The sequence below is a fragment of the Panonychus citri genome, unplaced genomic scaffold (genome assembly GCF_014898815.1).
Source record: "Panonychus citri isolate SS breed McGregor unplaced genomic scaffold, ASM1489881v1 Contig00102, whole genome shotgun sequence".
Taxonomy (NCBI): Eukaryota; Metazoa; Arthropoda; class Arachnida; order Trombidiformes; family Tetranychidae; genus Panonychus; species Panonychus citri.
In genome coordinates this window covers 365592-390278 of record NW_026515507.1, presented here as the reverse complement: position 1 = coordinate 390278, position 24687 = coordinate 365592, and the positions used below count along the sequence as shown (strand labels likewise).

Below are 24687 nucleotides of genomic sequence, written 5' to 3'. Positions count from 1 at the left end.
AAATTTAATCAAATTAAATGAGAAAAACTGGTAAATTGTTGCTTGAAGGTCACAATCAAGAAAACCAGATACTAATACCAATTGAAGATTTGGAAGAAGAGAGAGAGAAAAAATTAAGCTAAAGGTTAATCAACATTTAATTTTACCCTGAGGGTAATTCAATGTCAGAGAAAACATTTCCTACTCTGCTTTTCCACCTTTGGTCAAGAATAAGGATGAAGGTAAAGATGATAAACATTATCATCATGATTGAAACTTCTTCCTCATAAACAGATGCAATGTCTTCCTAAATTTTGTTATTGATGATCAAGTAAAAATTCAGAATGAAAAGTAACCACACTCAATGATATGTTTCAATCAACTACCTTCATCATATATAATCTTCATGATGATTACACTGAATAATCATCATGATCATCCCAATGAATAACCATGATCTCTTTTTACCTGTCACTGGTAATCAAATTTGTCTCTTATTTTCTTAAGCCAAGAGAGAGGAAAAAAATCTCAAGTAGAAAAAGCAACAAGGTGAAACTTTTCATTTTCCAGGTTTGAGGTTACAGGTAAAACTTTTACCTGAACAGGTAAATAAGTAGTGATAATAATCTAATGATAATAGATAAACAAAACTTTGTTGCCGGAAAAGTGTTGCTTTTTGAGTTGATTAAAATTCATGATTAGAGAACCGGTTATACCTGAGATTCAGTGTTAGATGAATGAATTTACCTGAGAATTGATTGGAAAAAATAAATCGCTAACAGGTAATAATGAAAAGAAAAACAATTGAAATCGTAAAATCTATTTCTAAGTCACCATGATAATCCATGAGATTCATTCAAACTTATATCGCATTAATCTGATTAGATTTAGTTCTTACCATTACAGTCAAGTGTATTTAAAAAGGTTCATTTGATTGACTGATTAACTGATTGTTCAGATAATTATTGGTAAACAATGAAAACTTAACGTAATGAATACGAAATAGTTACTCTCTAGTGGACAAGATTGTAAATTGTTGACCATAGTTTCAATGTTAACTCAATTGTGAGATTTTTTTTTCGTCTCGTATGTTTAATTTTCCCTCTTATTGTGTCATTGTTGATTTTTTAATGATGATATTCATTCATAGTCATGGTCATTATGGTCAATTCAACACCTAACAATTAATCTTAAAGTCTAATCAATTTCCCACGGAATAAATTTACTCTCACCATGGGCAATGTGATTAACTTGAATACTATTATTATCATGTGAATATTTGACAAAAAACTTTACCAGAATTCATTATGTTGATGATAAGATTAGCAGATTATCGAGATGAAGATGGATTAATGTGAACTGTCACACAATTTAGTCGACGAAGTTAAGAACACACAAAGTAATCAGAACGAAAGGAATTAGTCACAATTCGAAGATGAAAAAAAGTTCTAATATACGGAAGCTTCAGGATTAGAAAACGAAAATTTCAGCTACAATTAAATTCTCCAAGCTGATTATCATCATGAATAGTTAGACGATTTCAAATCAACAACAATCAAAATAAACGAAATGACAAAATAATCATTCACAATTTGAATGAAAAAAAAAGGTTAACAACAAAAAGTAAACAAGAAAACTTTTTTTTTTCCATCAACCATTTAATTGTAAACAATTTGATGTTTAGTGTTATTATTACCATAATTATGTTATTGTTATTGTCATTTCTTTAATAGCACTAGGTGATTTACTCATCATCAATTTCAAACAATTAATGATTCAATTGACTCACCATGATGATCACTTTTTATTTTACTGAATAAAAGTTTCATCTGAAAGCGAGATGCATGTAATTACCTTAATCAAGATAAATTCAGGTAAACAATCAAATCAACAAAAGTATTAACATAATAATCATCAGAACCGTTGACATGATCATTATTGTCAACAAAGTGGATGAAGGGAAAATAATACTCTCATCACAATTAAGTTGAATATTGAATTTAAATTTGATTTGGTTGATTGATAAATTTGATTTACTCGCTAATTTTACTTCATACAATCAACATAAATGTTTAATCATTTAGGGTGCAAACAAAAAGTATTATAACAATTTAATTGCTTCTTACTTGTTATATTATCCTCTTTTTTTTCTTGCAACAAAAATCTCAATAATCAGCTGATTATCATGACAATTTAATGACATTAAATTGCCATTTAAGTTAATTTGTTGATGAGGGACAAAAATGTCACAATGAATTTTGATTGTAAATTAAAGGGACGAAAAAGAAAATCAAATTAACTAATCATAATTGATGATAATGAAGTGAAAAATAATAAAATAAGAGGTAATTTTAATTATGATGACGATGATAATTATTTGATAACAATTAAGGTAAATGATATAATATAAGGGTAAAGAAACTAAATCATAAGAAATGGCAATTTTATCAATCAATGAAATCAAAATATGAATCATAATAATCGATAGGAAAAATGGAAATTATTTCTTTCCATCCTTAACATTAATGATGCTGATGGTCAATGGTACAGAGTAAAAGGTAATTTATTATCATGCTAAGGTGAGGAAGATGAAGTAAAAAAAACAACAAAAAAATAAACTAAACAGGTAAACTAAATAGCTTGAGGCATTAATATTGCTAGATGATAATACAAATAAGATAGAGGATGAGTGAGCAAGTGGGAGAGTAATAATCAAGTTCCAATGAAACTTCAGAGCTTCCTGAGATATTTGATTACAAGTTTGGCAGGTAAACGGGACCTGTTATCATCTTTTATCATCTTCATCTCTTTTGTCTCTCTCTCTCTCTCTCTCTTCTTGTTTTATCCCAACCCGGAAAACATCGGGACACATCGATAAGTTACTATCAACTTTATCTTAATATTCCTTTAATCAACTAGCAAGGGGCAGAGGTGACCAAGTTTCTGACCTTACCTGTTGCTTCATAATAGTTTTCTGATCTTCCTCTATTTCCCAGTCAATAGAATCATCATCAGCCCCATGAAATAGGCAGAGATGGTCTTGAGTTTTGTTTACCTCCTCTTTTTTTGCTAACTAATATCTTTTGAATGAAGATGAAGATGAAGATAATGATCCCCTTTAGGGATTTTCAAAGAATGCTATCAGAATTTTTCATTTTCTCTCTCTCTCTCTCTCATCTTCATCACTGATTATGGACAAAGAATCTCTCACAAAATGTATTCCTTTTAATGGAAAAGAAAAAAAGATCAACCTGAGAAAATTAATCACCTGAAATGATACGTTTTATTTTTGTTACCTGTAAACACTACATGGTAAAAGATGATTCAACGATTCACACTCTCATCATCATCTTTTTACTGATGATGATGAAAGATGATGAGAGAGTGATTACATTAACTATTTTCGTATTTAACTTAATCATTCAGCATGAGATAAATTATTCATATTTTTTGTTACCTGTTCACTATTGATCTTGAATAAATGATGATAACTGCGTCAAATTTACTGCTGACCGGAAGATTAATCATGATTAAGCTCAGGAAATCAACTAATTTATAATAGTCAGGGTGTGGAGAGGACAAGGATTTAATATGTCAACCTCATTATCAACCAATTCAACTCTATTAATACCGATAGTGTTTAACCTTAATAACCTTATTGTTTTCATCTAGAGCTAATTGTTTGAATAATTAAAACTAAATTAACCATAATTAACACACTTTAACCAGGAAAATAACAGCCAGTCAGTAAAATACTATTAGTATTTGATTATCAATTCCAATTTAGATTATCTAATGACAAATAGCAGTTGATTGGTTACAACTCTAATCACAACAATCAGTTTAGTTAAACTATTACCTTAATTGTAGAGCCAAATTCATGTTGATCAAATTAAATCATACCATTACCATACCATTAATTGTTATTACAATCAATTGTATGTATATAAATTGCTCAATTTTATCATTTCATCAAAAATCAAGTTCACTTTTGTTTTGTTTCATGCTGAACTTTTTTCCTTCAAGCTAATTAACCATGATTAACTTTGAATTTTTCAATTTAATAAATCATGATTAACATTCATCAATCTGTTTAAAATCAGTAGAAAACAATTAAGTAAATTAGTTAATGTGAAAATTTTGTTTTCTGAAGTTTAAAATTCATTGATAATCAAATAGATACAATTAGGGACTAGTTGGAGCAATCAGTTGATTGTAATCAAAGTGAAAACTTTTTCCATTTTGAAAGTAACACTCACAAATAGGAAAGATATTGATTAGTGGAGGTTGATTAATCATGATTATTTCTAATTCAGTAATACATAATTACTTTGATTAAAGTTAGTGATTAAGATGAAGAAAAGTTGATCAATCGAATCGTTAATTTTTTTAATCTTCTGTTTAACTTTAATAAATTTTAATAGTAAATTAAATTGGTGAGATTATCATGATTTAAATTAAATTGTGAACATTAATTTGTCAACCGTATTAATTGATTAGTCTATTTTAATCATCCTTCTTCCGGATCTTAATTAATTAACTTTAATCAAGTTGATTAAGGAAAATATTTCATTTTTTATTTCACAAGGTAAAAGAGGAACCAAAATTTACTGTTAAATTGTTGATCATAATCAGAAAAAAAAGTTAATTGAATCATTTTGTCACCAAAATCAACAATTGAGATAATTAATTTTGAATACTTGTTAATCAACTACAAGTGATTAGACAATAATCAACTGATTACCTTGATATAAACAAGGGTCAATTCAAATGTGAGTTGACCAATTGACAAGATAATTAAAGGTAATGATGATGATGATAAATGATTGATTGTATTAGATTAGATTAGCAATTACAGTTAACCAATGACGGAAGTTCAAACAATCAATTGATTATCATGATAAACCATAATTATTACAAAACAAAAACATGGAAAGTATTCAGAAAAACTAACTAATATTTAATTGAGGTAACAATTTGTTGATTGTTTACGTTTAATATCAATCATTTTAATTAGAATCAACCTGATCATGAACCATCATCATCTATTGGACATGTTGATTGTTGATCAATTTTCACAATCAATAACAATGAACAGTTAAGATTGAGTTTACAATTGATTGTTGAACCAAATCAATGAAAGGGTAAAAATCAAACAAAAAACATTTAATTCAATCAATTGATCACTTTCCCTATTAACTGATTTGTAAATGTGATTCTTGTTAATGGTTAGGTTAGAGTTGGCAAATTAATAATAAATTATCATTTGATTTAAGACTTGGAAATTAATTAACAAGATGATTATATACACACCAAATAATTAGAAGACAATTTAACTGTAAAGATGATCAAGTAATCATCGTTAATGATGAGGAGAGTTAAGATCAATACAGTTAATAATATGAGAGATTATCATTTTCTAATTGTAAATGATTGACCATTGATTGTTGATTTAATTGACATGAAGATGGTTAAGATGATGATGCTTAGCATGAAAACCTATTACAAACCTCACGAAAGTGATGATAATGATGATGATGATGATGATTATGATTATGATCCTAATCATCAACAGCCACAATCAAGTTAAATGCATCACTAATCTGATGATAGAAATCATTGATTGGAAGAGAGATTATCTAAATCAATTGTAATCAATTTAGCGATCATATTACAATCAATATATTTATTTTTACATTCTAACTAATAGAGAAATCATTCAAATTAGATTGTTACAAAATAGATTACAATTTGGTTACAATTACAATGTAAAGGGTGTCTGGAATGAGCATAATGAATGAGAATAATTGAGATGATAAAATCAAAACATTGCATCTATTGATGGACATTAAATTAAATTAGACCAAGATTTACATCTTAACAATTAAATCATCTGATTTTGATTTGTTTTGATTTTTGTTTTGATTTTTTCTTTGTTTTTCTTTGATTATTTTTGATTATTGTCTTGAATTTGATTATCATGTATTCTGAAGAGGTTAAAATTTTTGTTATTAAACAGTATTATCGTCATGAACTTTCTTGTCCACGTAAATCAGCTCTCAGGTCAATCGTTATAAATTCAGTTAATGAAAAATTCAGTTTGCAAGTTTCTGATGCTTGTCATATCTAAACTTAATCAATGTAAGAGTAATCTCATAAAGAACAGTTAAATGATCAGATGATGATACGTTGTCATAAACAAATAGCACGATTGATTAATAAATCTAGTGATTTAAGAAGAATTATAAACCTTAACATCAAGTCAGAAATTACATCAAAAGAATAATAGACTTGATTAATATTTCATCGATATTAATAGATCTGTTAGACGAAATTTGTCTAACAGATCAAAACATTAGAAACAACTTTTTAATGAGCTGTATCATCCTTTAGTATCCATGTTTACACTAATTATTGGTCATATTGAAAATAATATCAATCAGTATGAGTACCAAAATATGGTCGATATTTTATCAGAACTGAAAAGTTTATCATGACTTTCAACATAGATCTATCTTTGAAAGCTAATAATAAAATCATCAGAAGGCGGAAATGATGTTCAGGATCTCAATCCTTTAGATTTTTATCTTTGGGGGTATTTAGATGATAAAGTCAAACAGAAAGTACCAAAAACAAAAAACCAACTTAAAAAATTCATTGAAGATGAGATTAAATTGATTCAACCTTCGACTCTAATTAACGTAATTATGAACTTTGAAAAAAGAATTAATTTATGTAGAGAGGAATCTGGTGGTCATTTTGTTGACTTAATTTAATTAAAATTTTTCTGTCGATAGATGGCAATGTTTTTGTCGCATTTTTATCTTTTTCTTCATTATCTCTAACCAATTATTCTCATTCAGTGTTTAGCTTTTTGTGCTCTTATTCCAGACACCCTTTACTTCGTATACTAATATATTAAATAGAGAATCGTCTAAAAAGTTAAAATAATTATCCGCAACAATCAACGTTCACGATTTAAAATCAACTAATTTACTTTTTTCCTTTACAAATTGTTGGGTTGACAACAGTAACAATTTAAATTGTGCCGAGGACAATTAGCATAGATAAATTGATATATTAATAATATTTAATCAGATGCTGATATCAGTAACTATTTTGAGCGTAATATTGATTGTTCAATCTAATAATAGTTAAGGTACAAGCGAGGATAACAATTTGTTAACAATTAAATTAGTGAAAATTTAAATTGATCATTTTGTACTTTCAATGTGCAACCCAATTAGTTTTAATTATCATGGTGAAATTACAATCAAATCAAGGCCATAAGTATGAAATTGATCATCCATCGGTCAGTTCAAAATAATCAGTTAATCAACTAAATGATTAATCAAATTTTCACCCAATCAAATCAACTAAACACAATCAAAACTCATTCAACTATTAGAAATATAAACAAAAAACTAAACAAAAAAAATGGCAACGATTGTAAATGTAAATAGTAAGATGAAAAAACAACAACAACAACAAAAAGAGTAAGACAATTAACTAATTGTTGATTAACAAATGTTGTCAGGTAAGAAAAAAGTAAAATATTAATTGTTGACGATACCATTTGAACGGTTCAATCGTTGCAACGAAACATTAGTTAAGTGTGCTGATGGTAAGGTTCACAATCAGATGACAGAATCTAATCAACTATGATTCTAACAATTACAATTGTTTCTCACTAATAATTAACTAATTACTGTAAACCCTAATTTCAATTCAACATCAAAATCTTCATTTTCACTCTTTCCTCATGATACATGTAAGTGAAATCAGCATTGTGTTAGTATTAGTGAACCTTAAATGGTAATTATTACATGATCAAGTCTAATTAGCGCGTAAAATATTAGGTAGTAATGTTGTAATAATCCATAAAATTTGAAATTAATCATAAATATAAATGATAAATAACAAGTAAACACAATTAACTTGATTCCAATGTGATGTTTAGTTATCAACTTGACAAGTTAATTTTGACAACAATCAATTTAAAACTAAGTTGGTGTTACATCGTGTTGATTATGAATAGTATTGAGATTGATCTTGGTTGATCATCTTGATCAATCATTTAGAAATCAACAGAATAGATTTGATTATGTAAACATAAATGTATTAAAAGCTTATCCCTTTGGAAAAGGTGTGTAAACAATTAACATTATCAGAGGTAAGGATGGATTATCATTATAATATTTAATCATAAATTTGGGTTTGGTGTTTAAATGTGATCATCGTTATTAGTTAATTGCAATCGGCTAATCAAAAATTGAAGATGATGATGTGATAATTGAAATGCTAAACTTTAATCTTGTGTATATTTATAAATTATCATGAGCTAATCAATGGAGGCAACGATTCTGTAAAAGGAGGAGTGAAAATCTCACTCATGTTGATTACAATCAACTTTTTTCAAGTTAAATTGTTTGAAAAAAAAGACAATAAAGTTTGAAAATTAAATGATGGATTGGATAATATACTGAACTTGAAAATTTCAAGTTTCAATTGGTGATAATTAAAGTTGCCTTGTGGTGTTTAATTAACAATTAAGCAAGCCAAAGTGTCAATCATGGTAAAAGTCAAACTGTGATGATGAGGATAAGGATGATACCTTAATAAATACTCTTGGTGATCAAGATGACAATTTGATGGAAATGATAACTTGTCAATCTTTTCAGGTAAAGAGAAAGTTAAAAAGAAAACAAGAAACAAGGAAGATATTTTTTCAATCATATTCTTCATGGGATGAAACTACCATGAAGAATGATGAATCAACATTCCTGAGTCGGTTTTCTCAACCTTCTAGTTGATTATATCCTTTCTATTAATTAGAAGACTTGAAACAAGACAGATTACTTGTTCACCATTGGGTAAACTCAGGTAAAACTCATTGAACCATCAAGAACATGATTATCATCAGTCCTTTTCTATGACAATTAAACCTGGAACGTTAATCAATTGTAACCATTCAACATGTTCATCATCATGTTCATCATCATGTTCATCAAACATTGTATCAGTATAGATTAGTTGAAAGTGATTATCTCCATCAACGTGATTAAGAAACGTTTCAATTGATAAACAATCACCAATGATAATATTTTCATCGTATTCATTTGGTTGAATATTTTTCACTTTCAATTCAATACTTAACCTCATTTCCTGTTCCTTTGAAAACAATCAAGTTAAATCTACTTCATGTAAGGTCAATGTCATTTACTGATGATGATTAATACAATTGGATCCAATCAATTTCTGTTAATCTTATCCATCTTTTTAGTATTCTTAACACTCTAACCAAACAAAACAACAATTGATTGGTAACAAACAACAATCAATAAACTCAATTTTAATCATTGTTGAAAATACAATATAACTATGAGGGTATTAGGATAATAATAATAATCCAAATTGTAAATCCATCATAAAGTAAATTAAATAAAATCTACGAGAGAATTAAATTGATCATTTAACAAGTGGAAGTGATTAAAGTTAATAAATTTCTCTTAGATGATTGACCTTCCATTATTAAATATTGTACAATTTTCGTAAACAATTAGCAAATATGATTAAAGGAAAATGGTTAATTGTTTGACCAGAAGAAACAATTTTCAAGGTAACTTAACCTAAGACCTTAATCCAGTTAAATATTTTACTTTTTAGAGAGAGAGAGAGAAAGAGATTAATTAATTCATTTAAGTATATCAACAATTTAAGGGATGGGATTATAAATGGATAGTAAATGATTGTAACAATCAATTGTTATTATTTAGAATTGGGATAAATTTTGATCAGTTAGTTAACTTAATCACGATTGTAATGGTAAAAGGTAAGGTTAAGACTCTGCAGGATATCCTGAGGTTGAAAGTGATTAAATAAGTTGCAATTACACGGAAATGAAATTGCAATTGGTAAGGCCTATTTGATAACAATTAACTTAATCAGCATCATCTTTATCCTATTAATCAAAAGATGATAATCATGATCAATTTTTCCGTCCATTTAACAATTTGTAACTGTATTAACATACGAAAGGAAAACAAAACAAGTATTAATATTGATTAGGTTACAATGATTTTCATTTAAAAAGGTGAGCCCATTGATTTGGTTGATTGGAACCGTTACAATTTAATCTAATTATCTTGATTAATAAGCATATTTGGCAAGACCATTTGATTTTCAATTGTAAGACTGAGTATGAGAAGGCGATTAAGGAACAATTAACACTCTGCCTACATCATAATTAAGAGGAAAAAAACAACAACAAATTGATCTTGATACAGAAATGAAAAATTGACACTTTTAAACATTTAAACTAATCCGGAAATGGTTAATCTAAATTGTTGCTCATCCCTTTGATTATTCAAGATGATGTGAGCTTATTTAGGTATTAATAGTTGATGATAACGATAACATCAAACAAATGTTGACAATGTTGATGAGCTTTTTGTTTAATATTATATCTGATGACGAGATGGTGTTAATTTAAGATTTAATTGGTGACTACATGATGACATGAAGATTAATCAGAATACTTCATGGAAGATGATGATGAATCAAGTATATTGATAAGGATGGAAAATAAGAGTAAATTTTTACATGAAAATGTTTCTTAATGTGTAGGAGTTTACTCATTGTTGATTGTTGTAGTTTTTTTTTTCATCAATGAAAAAGTGAAAGGGAAAGTTACACCCAACGGGGAGTTGAAGTATCATCATCATCATTATCATCTTCATCTTCATCTTCATCATCTGGATGACCTGCTAAATGATAATGGGATGAGCAGGTTGTTGGGACAACAATCAACATCATGTTAACATGTGAACCAAGCCACCCAAATATTTGTTATGTTTGTCAATGATTAGTGAATAAAGTTACTCAAGGAAGAGACAAAACTGATATAACCTAATAAGAAGTAAAAATTTTTACCCTGAAAAAACAGATCAGAATCTCAGATTTTTTTTACTCAATAATATCAATGAATTTGCTGAGAAAATTTTTCCATTGAATCAGAATTCAGACAAAAAAACTACAAATAAATCAACATAACAATCTGATTTTTATTAAGCTTAGTTACAACCTATCAGCTTGATCATAATCATGACAATTAAATTACTTTGCAATAATTAAATCAACAAATAAACTTTGCCTTTTTTTTCAAGGATAACAGACAATTAACAATTCCCTGGGTAAATATTACTATTAATAATAATTACCTGATTATCAATAATAAACTGTAATCAATAATAAGGAAGTGGAAAAAAATTTTCCCCAAGATTTGAAATCAACGTTGAAATTTAACTATATAATTAAATGATTAACAAAATTTACATTTAATTTTTGATTGATTATAGTTGATAACAATTCAAATTGATCAGTAGATTATCACTATCGTTAAATTATCCAAGGGTATTGGGAATATGAATGAAATTAAATTGAGATGATCATCAAATCTGATAATTGTTGATGTATTGGTTGCAACAGATAATTGATCAATAACCATTATCAATACTATTTGTATCAAGTGTAACTGTAATGTCAGCAATTGATAGTTTAGTTAATTAATTATCAGACTATGGTAGATAATTAAAAGTTCATAATCATTATCAATACTTCATTCAACCGATTGGGGGGAAAATCATTAATATTTACTACATAAACATGATCATTTCCATACTCAGGTATTCCGATGAAATCATCAAGTGAATTGTAAATGATAAAACAGGTAAAGTGAGAGAGGATAATGATAATGGCGAGTCCGATAAAGCTCAAGGGAAAGGCGGGAGATGCAATTAATACAAAAATCTTGGTGAAATTACATGTTCATGGTGAAGAAGTTGAATCCAAAAAAAAAACAAGGAATCCATGTTCATGTGAGGTTTAATAATAGTCACAATTATGATTAAAGGGAAAGTTGATTCAGTTTAATTTGTTGAATTTATCATTCTATCGCCTCACAGCAGCATCTAATTCATGATGAGAATCATCATCATCATCATTATAATTATCATCTTCAACCCTTGAAACAGGAAATGGTAGCAAGAATTTGGATCTTGGTTTATTTATGAAACTCTGATGATAACAAATTATAACCAAATTAATCAATTAATATCATCGTTTACAAGGAGCATTGGACTCTCTTACTTTGTTGATAATCATTTTCTTTATATCAAATTAATGTTCTATCAAAAATTTCTTATAAGAGGCCGGCGAACTTTTAATTTCAACCGATAATGATAACGATAATTATCCTTAAGATGATGATGATGCTCATCATCATCAAGATACTTATTTAATAACATTGAAACTCCTCCTTGCATATAAAATAAACAGCAAAAGAAAAAACAATCTCATTATCAACAAATAACTGGCAATTTGGGTTCCTATCTCAAAATACACCCGAAAATTTCATTTACATGAGTTTGAAATTTTTCATGGAAATTCAAATTTAATAGCAACACTTTTTGATTGATTATCGTTCATTTTTCATTTACTAAATTAGTGAAAATCCTTGATTAAGATATTCAATCAATAATGAAAAGCTATCATATCTAAAGTAATCAAACAAGTAATAATATAACAATGATATTCAATTTGATCAGCTTATCGGCACGTAACAAAATGTTACTAATACAAACAATCAAGTTTCACCCGATAAATTGTAACCTTGATTGTTGAACAAAATCAATTTAATCTCTTTCTCCTTTGAAAGTTCAATTCTAGCCATTAGATATCATAAATTGTTATTAAGTTAACTGTTTATCTGTAAAAATAATGATCCAACATTTAAACAGGAAAAGTTGATTGTTATATCATTGGTTATATTGATTGTTAACAATTTAGCGATAGCGTTCAAGTTCAATGCAATTTGGTAATAATATTAATGATGGTGATGATGATTAACAATTAACGATTATATTATATATAAGTTTCTCTCTTTCCTAACGATCAGGTTGATTTAATTTTTATTTGGTTAAAATAACGGGAAAACAATTAAGATAACAATGAGAATCATTCCCAATTCCCAATTAATTTAATCGATTTCAAGCTTAATTTGGTTCTGATAATCAATACTAATTGTGGGTATTATTAGTAATCTGTTAAGATAATCACTTTAATTTATTAAACTAACTAACTATTTTTTAGTGTCTCTGATAACCTTGATTTAGTTAATTAGTTAATCAACATTTCTAATCAAATATTAAAACTTTAAGTCCATAAAATAATTGATTATCAATGGATTAGATTTATCACTGAATAACAACACAATTTAGCTTCAAGCAATTAGCTAAATTGTAATCTCAGCATATTAATAGACTGATGAAAAATGACTCAGCCCATAATTAATCAGTGATTAAATTGTTAATTACAATTAACAAAAGAAACAGCAAAAATAATCAATGGTCACTCAAAACAACAACAAAAGTTGATCCCACCTTGAGACACCCAACAATTAATATTATTACGTTGATTGTGTTAATTGTTGAACTTGAAATTGGAGGAAAAATTGAACCATTTAATGATTAACTATTCTGTCTGTAGTAAACTAATTAACTGATTGTTTATTATTAATAGTGATTAAATGTATTGGTGGTTTCTTTTTTATTGTTTATATGTTTGGTTATGGTACCAGGCTGAGTTGCTCAGGACTCATAGGTTGATTTAACATTGAAAACCAAAGGTAACAATTAATAAAATCATTTCAACAATTAAACGTATTGGGATAGACTGCTGTTAACTGTTAATTTTGATTAAATTAAAATTGATCTTAATCAAGATAATTAAAGTGTATTAATCAAATGTAAGAAACTATAGGATGGGTTCTGATTGAGTGTTAAACAGGGTGTTGTGTTTATCGTCAGGAAATTGTTTCTATCATAATTAATTACCAATATCATTGGGAAAATGGTTCACAGACAATCAATTGATTGAGAATAATCTTAATTGTTGACAGTAAATTGTCATAAATGGTTTAGAAAATTGGACAATGAGCAAGTGTGAATAGCAATTAATACTGTTGATTGTTACCTTGATTGATTATCATAAGAATTGGAAAGAAATTTTTAATTGTAACTTACGTTACGTCTCCATCTTTAATCCAATAATCTGTTAAATTTGATTGAGTTAAATTTAATAATAGTCTCTCATTGGGATCCAATAACTCTAATCGAAATCCACCCTGGAATTAATTGAAAAGAAAAGAAAATATTAATTACCATGTTAATTGTAACTTTGATTGTTGATAATCAAGTAATATAATCATCGTCATCATATTTTGTAAAGATTAGTTTCAAGTTGACCAAACCAAAGTATTAAAAACTTTAATCCAGATTAGATTAATTAAGTTTAAAGTGTGATTTACATTTGATTGTAGTGTGATTAACATTATCCTAACAATTTAGATGATGATAGTTATTAAATTATAGATGATCAATCTTACTCTTCCATTCTAATTAATATCATGATAATCAAAGATTAGATTGAGTATATGATGATTTAAAATTTAATCTTCCATTGATATAGCAAATTAAATCTAATCGTGAGAAGAAACTGAATTAACTAAATGATAATAGTTGAAAAGTCAATTGTAAAAGTTGATTTATAATTAGAATGTAAATTAATGAGTATTCCTATCAACTAATTAAAAAAGAAAATGGTTACATTGTTAATCATTGTGAAAATTAGAGTTAAATTTTATTTCATGATTAACTCATTTCACAATTTAAAGATATTAACAATTCAAACTGATTTAATAAAATAATATGATATGAGAATTGTAAAATTTTGAATAATTAATTTAATTGTGACTATGATTTATGGTTTAACGTTTAAAGATTGAGGTTGATGCTGTTTCCAAGGTTTAATTGTTGTTATTAAAATAAGAGATTTAAATTGTTTACTGAATATCAAATTTATGTTTTACTTTGTAACAATTAACCAGAATCCAATGTCCTTTGGATTAAGATTATTAATTCATGATTAATATATATATGGATTGATTGCTAAATTACTACAATTTGGGATTGTTAATTGATTCAATTAGATTTAAATTTACTACAAATTGACCATGAATTAGGATTTTGGGTGGGGTAATGATTAACGGAATCAATTTGATTGACTTAATCCTTGAGAAATTTAAATCATGATTAAGAATGAAAAAATTTTTCAATTTCTTAATCACAATCAAGTTTCCTAATTGTCATTAAGAGTTGATTATTTGTATCTGAGAAATTAATTGTAACCCAAAATTAGTTTATTTTGTCTTTCGATCTGTCTAACAATTTAAATTAAATTTGATTGATTGCTGATTAATTGCAATCAAACTTATAACAGATTTAATTTAATTGGTTATCCTTTGATTGACAATTAACCATGTCAACAAGTTTTTAATCATTAATCTAAGGGACATTGATTAACTGATTTAATGACACTCACGGAAATCAAATCAATAGCATAGATTGTGGGTTAAATTAATTTTAATTACAATTTATAGTAATTAAAATTCAGGTCAATTGATTTGGTTATCCATTGATTATTAAGAAATAAATGAAAATTCATTAAGATAAGTGATTGATTAGATTGGTCAGTTATGACATTTCAATGGATTAGTACAAATGATTAGTTTAATGGTGAAAAACGAGTTAAAATTTTATACAATTAAGCAGAGAAAAAGTGAGAAGTTAATTGCTACAATCAATGGAGTTTCAATGGTAACTAAATCAACATGGAAAACTATTGAATTGATTCAGATGGTGATTCATTTAATCAACAATATGGAAAATATAATAATATCGATGACAATAAACAACTGAACAAATAGCTAATTGTTGACAATTTATAAGACTATTTGGAAACGCAATTCAATTCAATTGTAATGAAAATCTAAATCCTAAGAACTAGTGAAATACATTATATTAATTAACTTTGGACATTTATAATTAAGTAAAAAAGTTTGTTTTAAAAAAGTAACAACAATTAACTAAATAGATAATTTTAGTCTCATTGTTTATACTAATGTTTCATGTGGATTTGTTGTTGTTTTTGTTGATCAAAGTCTCAAGGTATTGGATGTTAGTTAAAAGCTGATATAAAATTAAATGATCAATTGATTGTTATAATAGCGGCAATTGATTCAGTTTATGGTCAGTCTAATGGGATAAAAACCAGAAACTAGTGAACAATAAAAATCAACCAACAGGTAAAGTCCACAACATGAAAAGAAACCAGAATAGATTTTTTTTCAAGCTTCAATTCAGAGAGACAAGACAGAGAGAAAGTCAAAGAGAGAGAGAGAGAGAGAGAGAGAGAGAGAGAGAGAGAGAGAGAAACATTAGCCCTGCAGGCAAACCGGATTAGCGTTAGGAAAGGCAATGTTAAGGTTCGGAGGAAGAAAAAGAAAATACCAGAGAGAGAGAGAGAAGAAGAAGATAGAAGGTTGGGCAAGAAAAGAAAGAGAAAAGAAGATAAAGTAAGAAAAAGACAAAGAAGAAGAAGAAGAAGAAGAAAAAGAAAAAGAAAGGTATCATCTTCATCATCTCTACCTGAATGCGAACAAGTTTCTTCCTTCGACGATTCTAATTACCAACCGTGAAAATAAGAAGAAGAAAAAATGGCTTCTCTTTCTTTCTTCTTTACCTGAAATTTTTGCTCCATCATCTCCATCAACTTATCTTCTTCTTCTTCTAATTCAAACTTACCTGTGTCTCTTGACCTTGTAAAAAAAAGTTACCTGTTCACAGATGAAGCAACAAGATAACTTTTATTTTCTAAATGCTTACCTGACCTAATATACTATCAGTCTCATATTATTATTACATCGATAATTTTGATCGTGATCACATTTACCTTTCAGGTGAGAGCTTTAATTCAATTTAATATAATCCTAGTTCTAAGGAAAACGAGAGTAAATAACCATCATCATCATCTTTATCTTCATATTATCCTTCATTAAGACATTTATAATAATCACTATTGGATGTAATCAGATATTCATATACATGTACATCTTGATACTCAATTGGAACTTTTTATTTCTTGATTCTTGCATAACTTGTAATTAAAAGGTCAAGGACACAGGTAATCAATTGACTAGCCAATTGTTTTGTAAATTGCAACGTTAAACAATTAATAGATAGAACCATAAAATATTAATTAATAACTTCTGTTTGGTAACAATTAAAAACATTGATTAAAGTTTCTGATGATTTAAAAGTATCAGATTATCAATTGATCAAAGTTAATTAGAATCGACAATCAATTGCAGATTATAATCTTTTTTTTCCCTTTACAATTGGTTATGATGATACGAGATTTAATTGTGATTACTTGATATAAGTTAACCTTTGGATAACAATTAATAAATTACTTACCCGATGAGGATAAGCTAAATGCCAAGTAACATTAAATTGTACACCAGCGGGTAAAGCCGTTGTTTCAGTACCTGTTGATAAGAAGATAAAGATGATTAGTTAATCAGTTAATCATAATTGAAACAATCCAGTGTCCACTAATCCAAGAAAGAAGGTAAAATCAACCTGAAAGTTACTCAATATTTTGGAAATACTTTTAATCCGAGAGATTAAAAAACTTTCACTAATCCAGCAACAACATTCAATTGTTAATCAATCTCATGGTTGGTAATTTTCATATTAATCATTAGATTAACAATCTTAAATCATCAAACCTTGACAGATTCTTGTTTACAGTTAACAATTAAATATTTTTATCATGAAAAAGAAACAGTTAATTTCAATGGATTATATTGTTAATTAATTTAATTGTTGATTAGTAACATGATAATCTATGTAATTATCTTTCCACTTGGTTGAAAAACTATATGATTAACATGCAAGAATAATTGAAAACAATTAATAACAATGGTGAACATTATAAGAAGGTACAAATTAGATTGATAGTAAATTAAATTAAACAATTACGACAATTAACTAAAAGTACAATTTGTGTTAAAATCGTGATTACCTAATTTTACATGTTAATAGAAACTTAATCATTAACAATTAAGGCTTTTTTTCCATAGAGGTTAATATTATACAAAATTGTGAGAATTAATTTTCTTAAGTTAATAATTTGTAAATTGTTTCTCACTGATTGTTAGTTGTATTAATATCAACAACAAATGATACAAGTTAATCACGATTACGAGGATAAAATTAAGGAATAGATTAAATCGTATTCTTGACCAATTGGATTAACCAATTGATATAATAATACAATTAAGTTTGTAGTTAAATGTAAATCGTTACGCTGATTGTTACAACAATTGTTGATAGATTAGGTTATAATCAAAGGGTTAACGAGGTAAATTGTTAGTCGGTGATTTGAATGATTAGCATCAGGATGATTAGGCGATGATGCTATTGAGAGGATTAAGTGAGAGAGAGAGAGAGAGAGAGAGAGAGAGAGAGAGAGAGAGAGAGAGAGAGAGAGGTCACTCTGATGATGAATAATGAATTTCATCTTAATGTTTACTCTTAATCAAGTTTGATCATCATGATGGAAGAAAATTTTTTTTCATCTCTCTTTCTTTTCCTCACTTTTTTTATTATTATTATTATTGTTTATCTTCATTCATCCTTCATCATTTACCTTTTACTTTAACCTTCTTAACTGATTTAACTTGAACTTCTTACATGATTCAGTTTAACGATAACAAGTAAGAATTGAGAAAAAAAAGTTCTTATTGTTTTCAGATGATTTCAATCGACATCAATATGAAAAACTGTCAACCTTGTTGTTACGTTGATAAATGTTTACATTTGATATTATGTACAAATAAGTAAACATTGATTGTAACAATTAAATTGATGTAAGATAGTCACACAAAATAATATCATTGTGATGAGAGAGAGAGAGAGAGGGAGAGTAAGTGAGAGGATTAAAAAGTCAATCATATTCTTAGTGACCTAATAATCAATGTTAATATTAGATAATAATTAAAAGGGCCAAGGTGTTACAGGAAATGAGTGTTTCAATTGTATTAGAACAAAATTCTCAACGAAATTGATTAATTGTCGTTTAATTGTCAATTTTGCTCTTTGATGAGTTGAAATTTAAACTCGATTCAGAGTTGTAATTGATTGTTGGGAGTTAACTTTGAATTGATGGTAAGTGAAGATGATGGAAAAAAGGTAAACACAATTTTCACTTTCATCACTTTAAGAAAATCATCTTGAGAAAATTGTTTACAATTAAAGGTAGATAATCAACCATTTTTATCGAGTAGACAATTTATATAAATATAAAGAGTGTAGGAAGGCCTAAATTAAATTAAATTTCTTGATTGTTGTTCATATTAATCATCTAAAGGGAAGAAACCGGAATCGAAGATTGTAAATCAAATGATTATCACAATTAAGGGAATGTAAAGTAAATTGTTCTCTTCAGTTTTAAGTTAATTGTGGAAAGTGATCAGAGACGATGATCAAAAAATCAGTTATTAGAAAGAAGTTTGAATTAAATGAATAAACCAGTTTTCTATTTCCAATATCTAATAATAAAAAATCTTCAAGGATAATCTCATCATGAGGGATAATCTTACTTGGATTATTGTCATCTAATCAAGAAAACCTGAAAATTAGTTAAAACTATCAAATGTCTGCTTCGATTAAGGTCAACTAATGAAGTCTTGATTGTTGGTTAGTTAATAAGTGAAGAGTTAATTGTTGTTGTTGTGTTCAATAATTTGCGATACATCAACTCGTGTTTAGGTAAACATGATTTAGATGGTGTTAGTGTTTTTTTGCTCAATCGTAATTGTAAACTTTGATTCTGTGATGTTGTATGAGTCAAATGAATGATTAAAAGTAAAAGTGAAATGGAAAGTGATGTAATATAAATTGATCAACATGAATTTTCATTTAACCGCGAACTTGAGACTCGAGTTTAAATCAGATAAATGGTAATAATAATGTTGATTGTTATGATGATGATGATGATGATGATGGTGGTGGTGGTGGTGAAAGAGTAGAGTGGAAATAAGTAAAAGGCGCGGGAGGCAGTTTTGGGTGCAACAACAATCAAATCATGAGGATAAAACACACACGCAATCAACTAACGACTTCGTGTTGATGATTTGATGTTGTAATGAAACTGATTTTTGTATTGATTGTAAAAGTAAAACTGACAGAAAAAAAGTTAGTTGGTTAAATAATGAAAAATGTATAAAATGATGAGTCTTTCTAGTTACAATTAGGTAATTGGGTGATTGGGATTAGATAAGGAGGAAGATTTGATTGATTATTTAACAAGTATCGTGCAGATCAAATATGTAAATGAGTAAATTTAAATTTCATCAGTTTACAATCTACAAATAGACTGTCGCTCCCTTTCACTTCATCACTCTCGATGATACAGTTGACAGTTAGAAGAGTCGATTGTTTATCATCAGGAAAAAAAAGTCATATCATACACATAAGAAATAGAGAGAGAGAGAGAGAGAGAGACGAAAAAAACTGCAAATAATCACGGAAACATCAAAATTTGGTGTTTCGATTGTTTTAAAACAATATACATTTAACAGCTGATGTTGACAAATAAAATGGACACTAATTGAGAGACAACAATCAACTGAGAGAGAGATAGAAAAGTGACCAAATAGGAGTAACTTTCAAGTTGATTGTGACAATTAAGGTGCTTTTATAATCCGAAATGGTTGATACACCAAAGAGACACTTGAGGGGACTTGTCATGAGATCAAATGAATTGAAAACTTAATGGACTGAACACTGAGTAAATTCTGGGGAAAAACTGTTACAAAATGTGAATATTGAATTACCTTTGGGCATACCACAAGGACCTTTGGTCCGTCCATTGTCAAGAAAATCGAAATCATATTTTCTCGCTCTGGGAAAAGTCAGAGAAACATGTGAATATACAAAAGTGAAGGTTGAAAGGACAACCCAAGTAAATAAGAATAAATTAAATTCCTTGGTAAAGGCACACTTTGGAAGAGACATTTTGTTTCGCTTTGTTTTCTCAATTAGAAACAATTAAAAAACCAAGAAAAAGAGAATAAAATTTTTGTTCTTTTCTTCCGAACAAAATCTTAAAACTTAATATGTAGAAGAAAAAAAATTGACGACTTATTGATTGTATAGTTGATTCTTGTTAACGATGGTAATGATCGTGTTGTTGTTGTTGTTGTTGTTGTTTCTCTTGTTGTCTATGGTGTTTTTGGTAGGTCATTTATCCAGTGAAAGTAACATTACACATAAGAGAATATTTTAAAAGAAGAATAAAAAACAAAGGTAAACACACATGAAGAGAAGAAGGTGAAAAGAAGAGGAAAAAATGGAAAGAGAATAGAAAAAAATAAACACAGAGACAAGTGGAGACAAAGAAAGTAAAAGTTAATTCATTCTAATGGAATACTAATAATTCACCGAGATTCCAATGGTTAAGATAATCCATTACATTGTTGATTAATTGTTGAGTGAATTTGGAAAAAAAAAACGAGTGGAAAAAATTAAAACGACAATCAAATTGAATTGAACACAACAACAATCAAGGAACAACTTGATTCTCAAAACGTTTTGATGGAGAAACTTTTTCTCTTCTGTTGGAATATCTTTAAGCTCCTCCTCCCACATTCGCTGGAGGGAAAAGTAAATCAGTTACTCCATCTGTCGGTGTGGAAAAGAACAAAAAAGTTTTTAAACTTTTTCTTTTTTTCTTCTAATAATTTTGTTTCCTTTAATGATTATTAATTACGAGAATTAATTGTATTAATTAACTTTGTTTTCTTTTTTATCTTCATCAGATACATGAATAAAGAATTAATCATTAGTCAGGGTGATTAAAAATTCTTGTTTCTTCATTCAGAGAATTTGATTGTTAATTGTTGGAAATTTGGTTAATCAAAGTAAATGATTAATTAAATCAATTTTTAATTCGCTTGCAAACTAAATAATGATCAACAGTTAAAAATTTGAACAATTTAAAAACTGTAAATCTTAAAATACAGTAATTTAAATAGATGATATAATCTAAACACAAAATCAATTAATTATAATTGAGAACTGATTGAACATTTGATTGATTGTAAATGATAATATAATTGTGATAATCTAATAATAGTATAATAATTAATAAAGATGACAGTTTGAGCTTAAATTAACAATTGAAATTATCAATTTCCTTTTTTTATTTCCTTGTTGGTTTTCAACCGGAGACGGAAGTAGTTAGCTTCTTCTTATTTTTATTTTCCTCAGTGTAAATATTATTAGTTGCAATTAGTAAATTATTAGATTGATTAACCATATAAATGATTAAACTACTAGATGAGGAGCTGATGATAAACAAATAACGGTGGATATGATGGTAAAAGCGGTGAAAACAATTAAACATAATCGATCCATAACCATTCCAGCAAATTTCCAATCTTGAATAATATCCTGAATTTCATCGTCTTTCCGTATCCGGTTAGTGATAAACCTTAACTCTTTAAGTATTGCACTTATATCGGAAGAAGATTGTAAATAATTGTAATTAATTGTTGATGGTGATGAAGATGAATCCAGGCAAGATATTTGATGACCAAGATTATGATTAAAGGTATTGAGGTTGTTGATGTTATTGTGGGTGGTTGATGATGATGATGAGACTGTTGTTGTCGGTAATAAACTGAGACCCGCTGTTCCGGTTGACCAGGGGTGAGATGAATTGTAATTAGATGATTGATGAATTGGACCTCTGGAACTGGATCCAGTTATCGGCACTAGTGGATCAATTTCATCACAGCAGCCAGTTGAAGGTGGCACATTGGCACCTCCACCACCACCTCCACCAGGGGTGTTAACAAGTGAGGTTGGTGGTGCTTGTGGAGGGTGGGAAGGTGTATGTGGGAAAACTTGATGTATATTATTGTGTGAGTGTGAATGTTGATGATGAGCATTAAGATTATGTGGTGATGAGTGAGGTTGAGATTGTTGTGAATGATGATGATGATGATTATGATGTTGATGGTGATGATGATGATGAGGAGGATTTGATAAGGTAAATTGTGAACAATAAGAGCAACCAGAGATATTGTGTTGAGCAGTTGAACCTCGAAGTGTATTTAATTGTAAATAATCATCATCATAATCAATTGTTGAATTGTTTGCATTGTCCAATGTAAAATCTTTACCATGTCCATGGGAATGAATTTTTAAATTAACCAAACCCACTTCATCCTTAATTGGTAACAAAGGTGATACCTTTGGATGATGATGATGAGATGAACTTGAGGGAGATGCTTGTTTCTTGGGTGGACTAATATCACCAGGTCGTCGCATCCTAAGAATCCAAGCTAACCAGGTCAGAACCAACAATCGAACCTGAAAATTGAATCAAACGAAAAGTTAAAACAAAAGCCCAAAAGTGATTATCTTATTATTATAATCAACATAATTGCTAATTACAATTAACAGACAACAATTAACTTACCCATTTATTCATTTCATTTGATTCTTGAGTTTTATGATGAAAATTGAGCACCACAACGGTCATTACAACGGAACAAGCAACGACCATCATTATACAGGCAAAATAAGTTCCTGAAAGTGGGACAAATAAAAGGTCACAATTGTAATGAAATCGATTGGAAAAGTATAATATTAATTGCTTACCAATGATTGAAACTGATTCTGAGGTGGGTGGAAGTATATCCGTTAATTGTAACATAAAGACAGACATTGAAAGTAAAATGGTAACACCAAGGGTCAATTTTTCACCCGATTCTGGAGGCAAAGTGAATCCAAGTAAAACCATTGATGAGATTATCATACAAGGAACAATTAAATTGAATCCATAATAAAGTGTTCGTCTTCGTATTAAAATAGTATATGTTAAATCGATGTACTGTGAAGGGCAACAGGCATAGGTGACATTATTTCGTTGTCCAGGCATTCCCAATAGAATCCATTCACCGTTTACTATGTAGGTTGAAAGGTCACCTCCTTGTTCATCCATAAGTCTAAGGTCAAGAGAGTCACCTTGATATGACCATGAGCCAAATTTCATTTTACATTGTTGATCATCAAATGGAAACCAGGTAATATCAATTTTACAGGTACTTCGATAGATACCCGGAGGTAACCAGGCACAGGAACCATTTTGACGAACCTCAACATTGGCAGGATAAGAAGAGTCGATCCGTTCATCAGCACTGAGAGAAAATAATTGAAACATTTTTTTTACCGCCAAAATTTCAAAAAACCGTTAATCCAACTCACCTATTGTATAAAAGTATATCCGGTTTCCATACTTTGGATGCTGCTAAACGGATCTCACTGACTCCTCCATATTCAGATACATTCCAACGGAGATTGGCATCGATCCATTCCTGTTAAATTGTCAACAATTAACATTATTTTCCAAGTTGATTGTTAAACAGATTCAAAACACTTACCATATTAATCATTATATTAGTAACAATGAGTTGATTTTTTTCATCCTATTGAACAAAAGTGAAACATTTTCATTAGTAACTCATTTAAATTGTAGTTCCATTGTGATTAAGTTAATTTTAATTGATTATTTCTCTTACAACATCGATAATTTGTTGTAAAGTAAGGCCAAAACTGACGAAAACGGGTTCGGATTCATTGAGAACTGGTCTCTCCATAGGATTATACTGTTCCATCAGGTCATTTAATAACTTTCTCTCGTGAATTCCTTGTTCAGTTGCTTAATTGTCATGGTTAA

The 24687-nt window shown here is 28.4% G+C and overlaps 2 protein-coding genes across 2 annotated transcripts in view; both read right to left on the bottom strand.

The window, feature by feature from the left end:
• Positions 1-21518, bottom strand: part of LOC128388802 (uncharacterized) — a 35581-nt gene extending 14063 nt beyond the window's left edge. Inside the window, exons 1-3 of the mRNA XM_053348258.1 lie at positions 20777-21518; positions 17352-17422; positions 14061-14161 (exon numbers count right to left, since the gene is read on the bottom strand). Coding sequence (XP_053204233.1) covers positions 14061-14161; positions 17352-17422; positions 20777-20957 — 353 coding nt within the window. The 5' untranslated portion in view covers positions 20958-21518. The remainder of the gene's footprint in view (positions 1-14060; positions 14162-17351; positions 17423-20776) is intronic.
• Positions 21519-21891: 373 nt separating this feature from the next.
• The window catches only part of LOC128388768 (neuronal acetylcholine receptor subunit alpha-7-like), a 42087-nt gene continuing 39291 nt past the window's right edge, over positions 21892-24687 (bottom strand). Inside the window, exons 2-7 of the mRNA XM_053348222.1 lie at positions 24530-24669; positions 24392-24436; positions 24216-24325; positions 23610-24148; positions 23428-23537; positions 21892-23318 (exon numbers count right to left, since the gene is read on the bottom strand). Coding sequence (XP_053204197.1) covers positions 22269-23318; positions 23428-23537; positions 23610-24148; positions 24216-24325; positions 24392-24436; positions 24530-24669 — 1994 coding nt within the window. The 3' untranslated portion in view covers positions 21892-22268. The remainder of the gene's footprint in view (positions 23319-23427; positions 23538-23609; positions 24149-24215; positions 24326-24391; positions 24437-24529; positions 24670-24687) is intronic.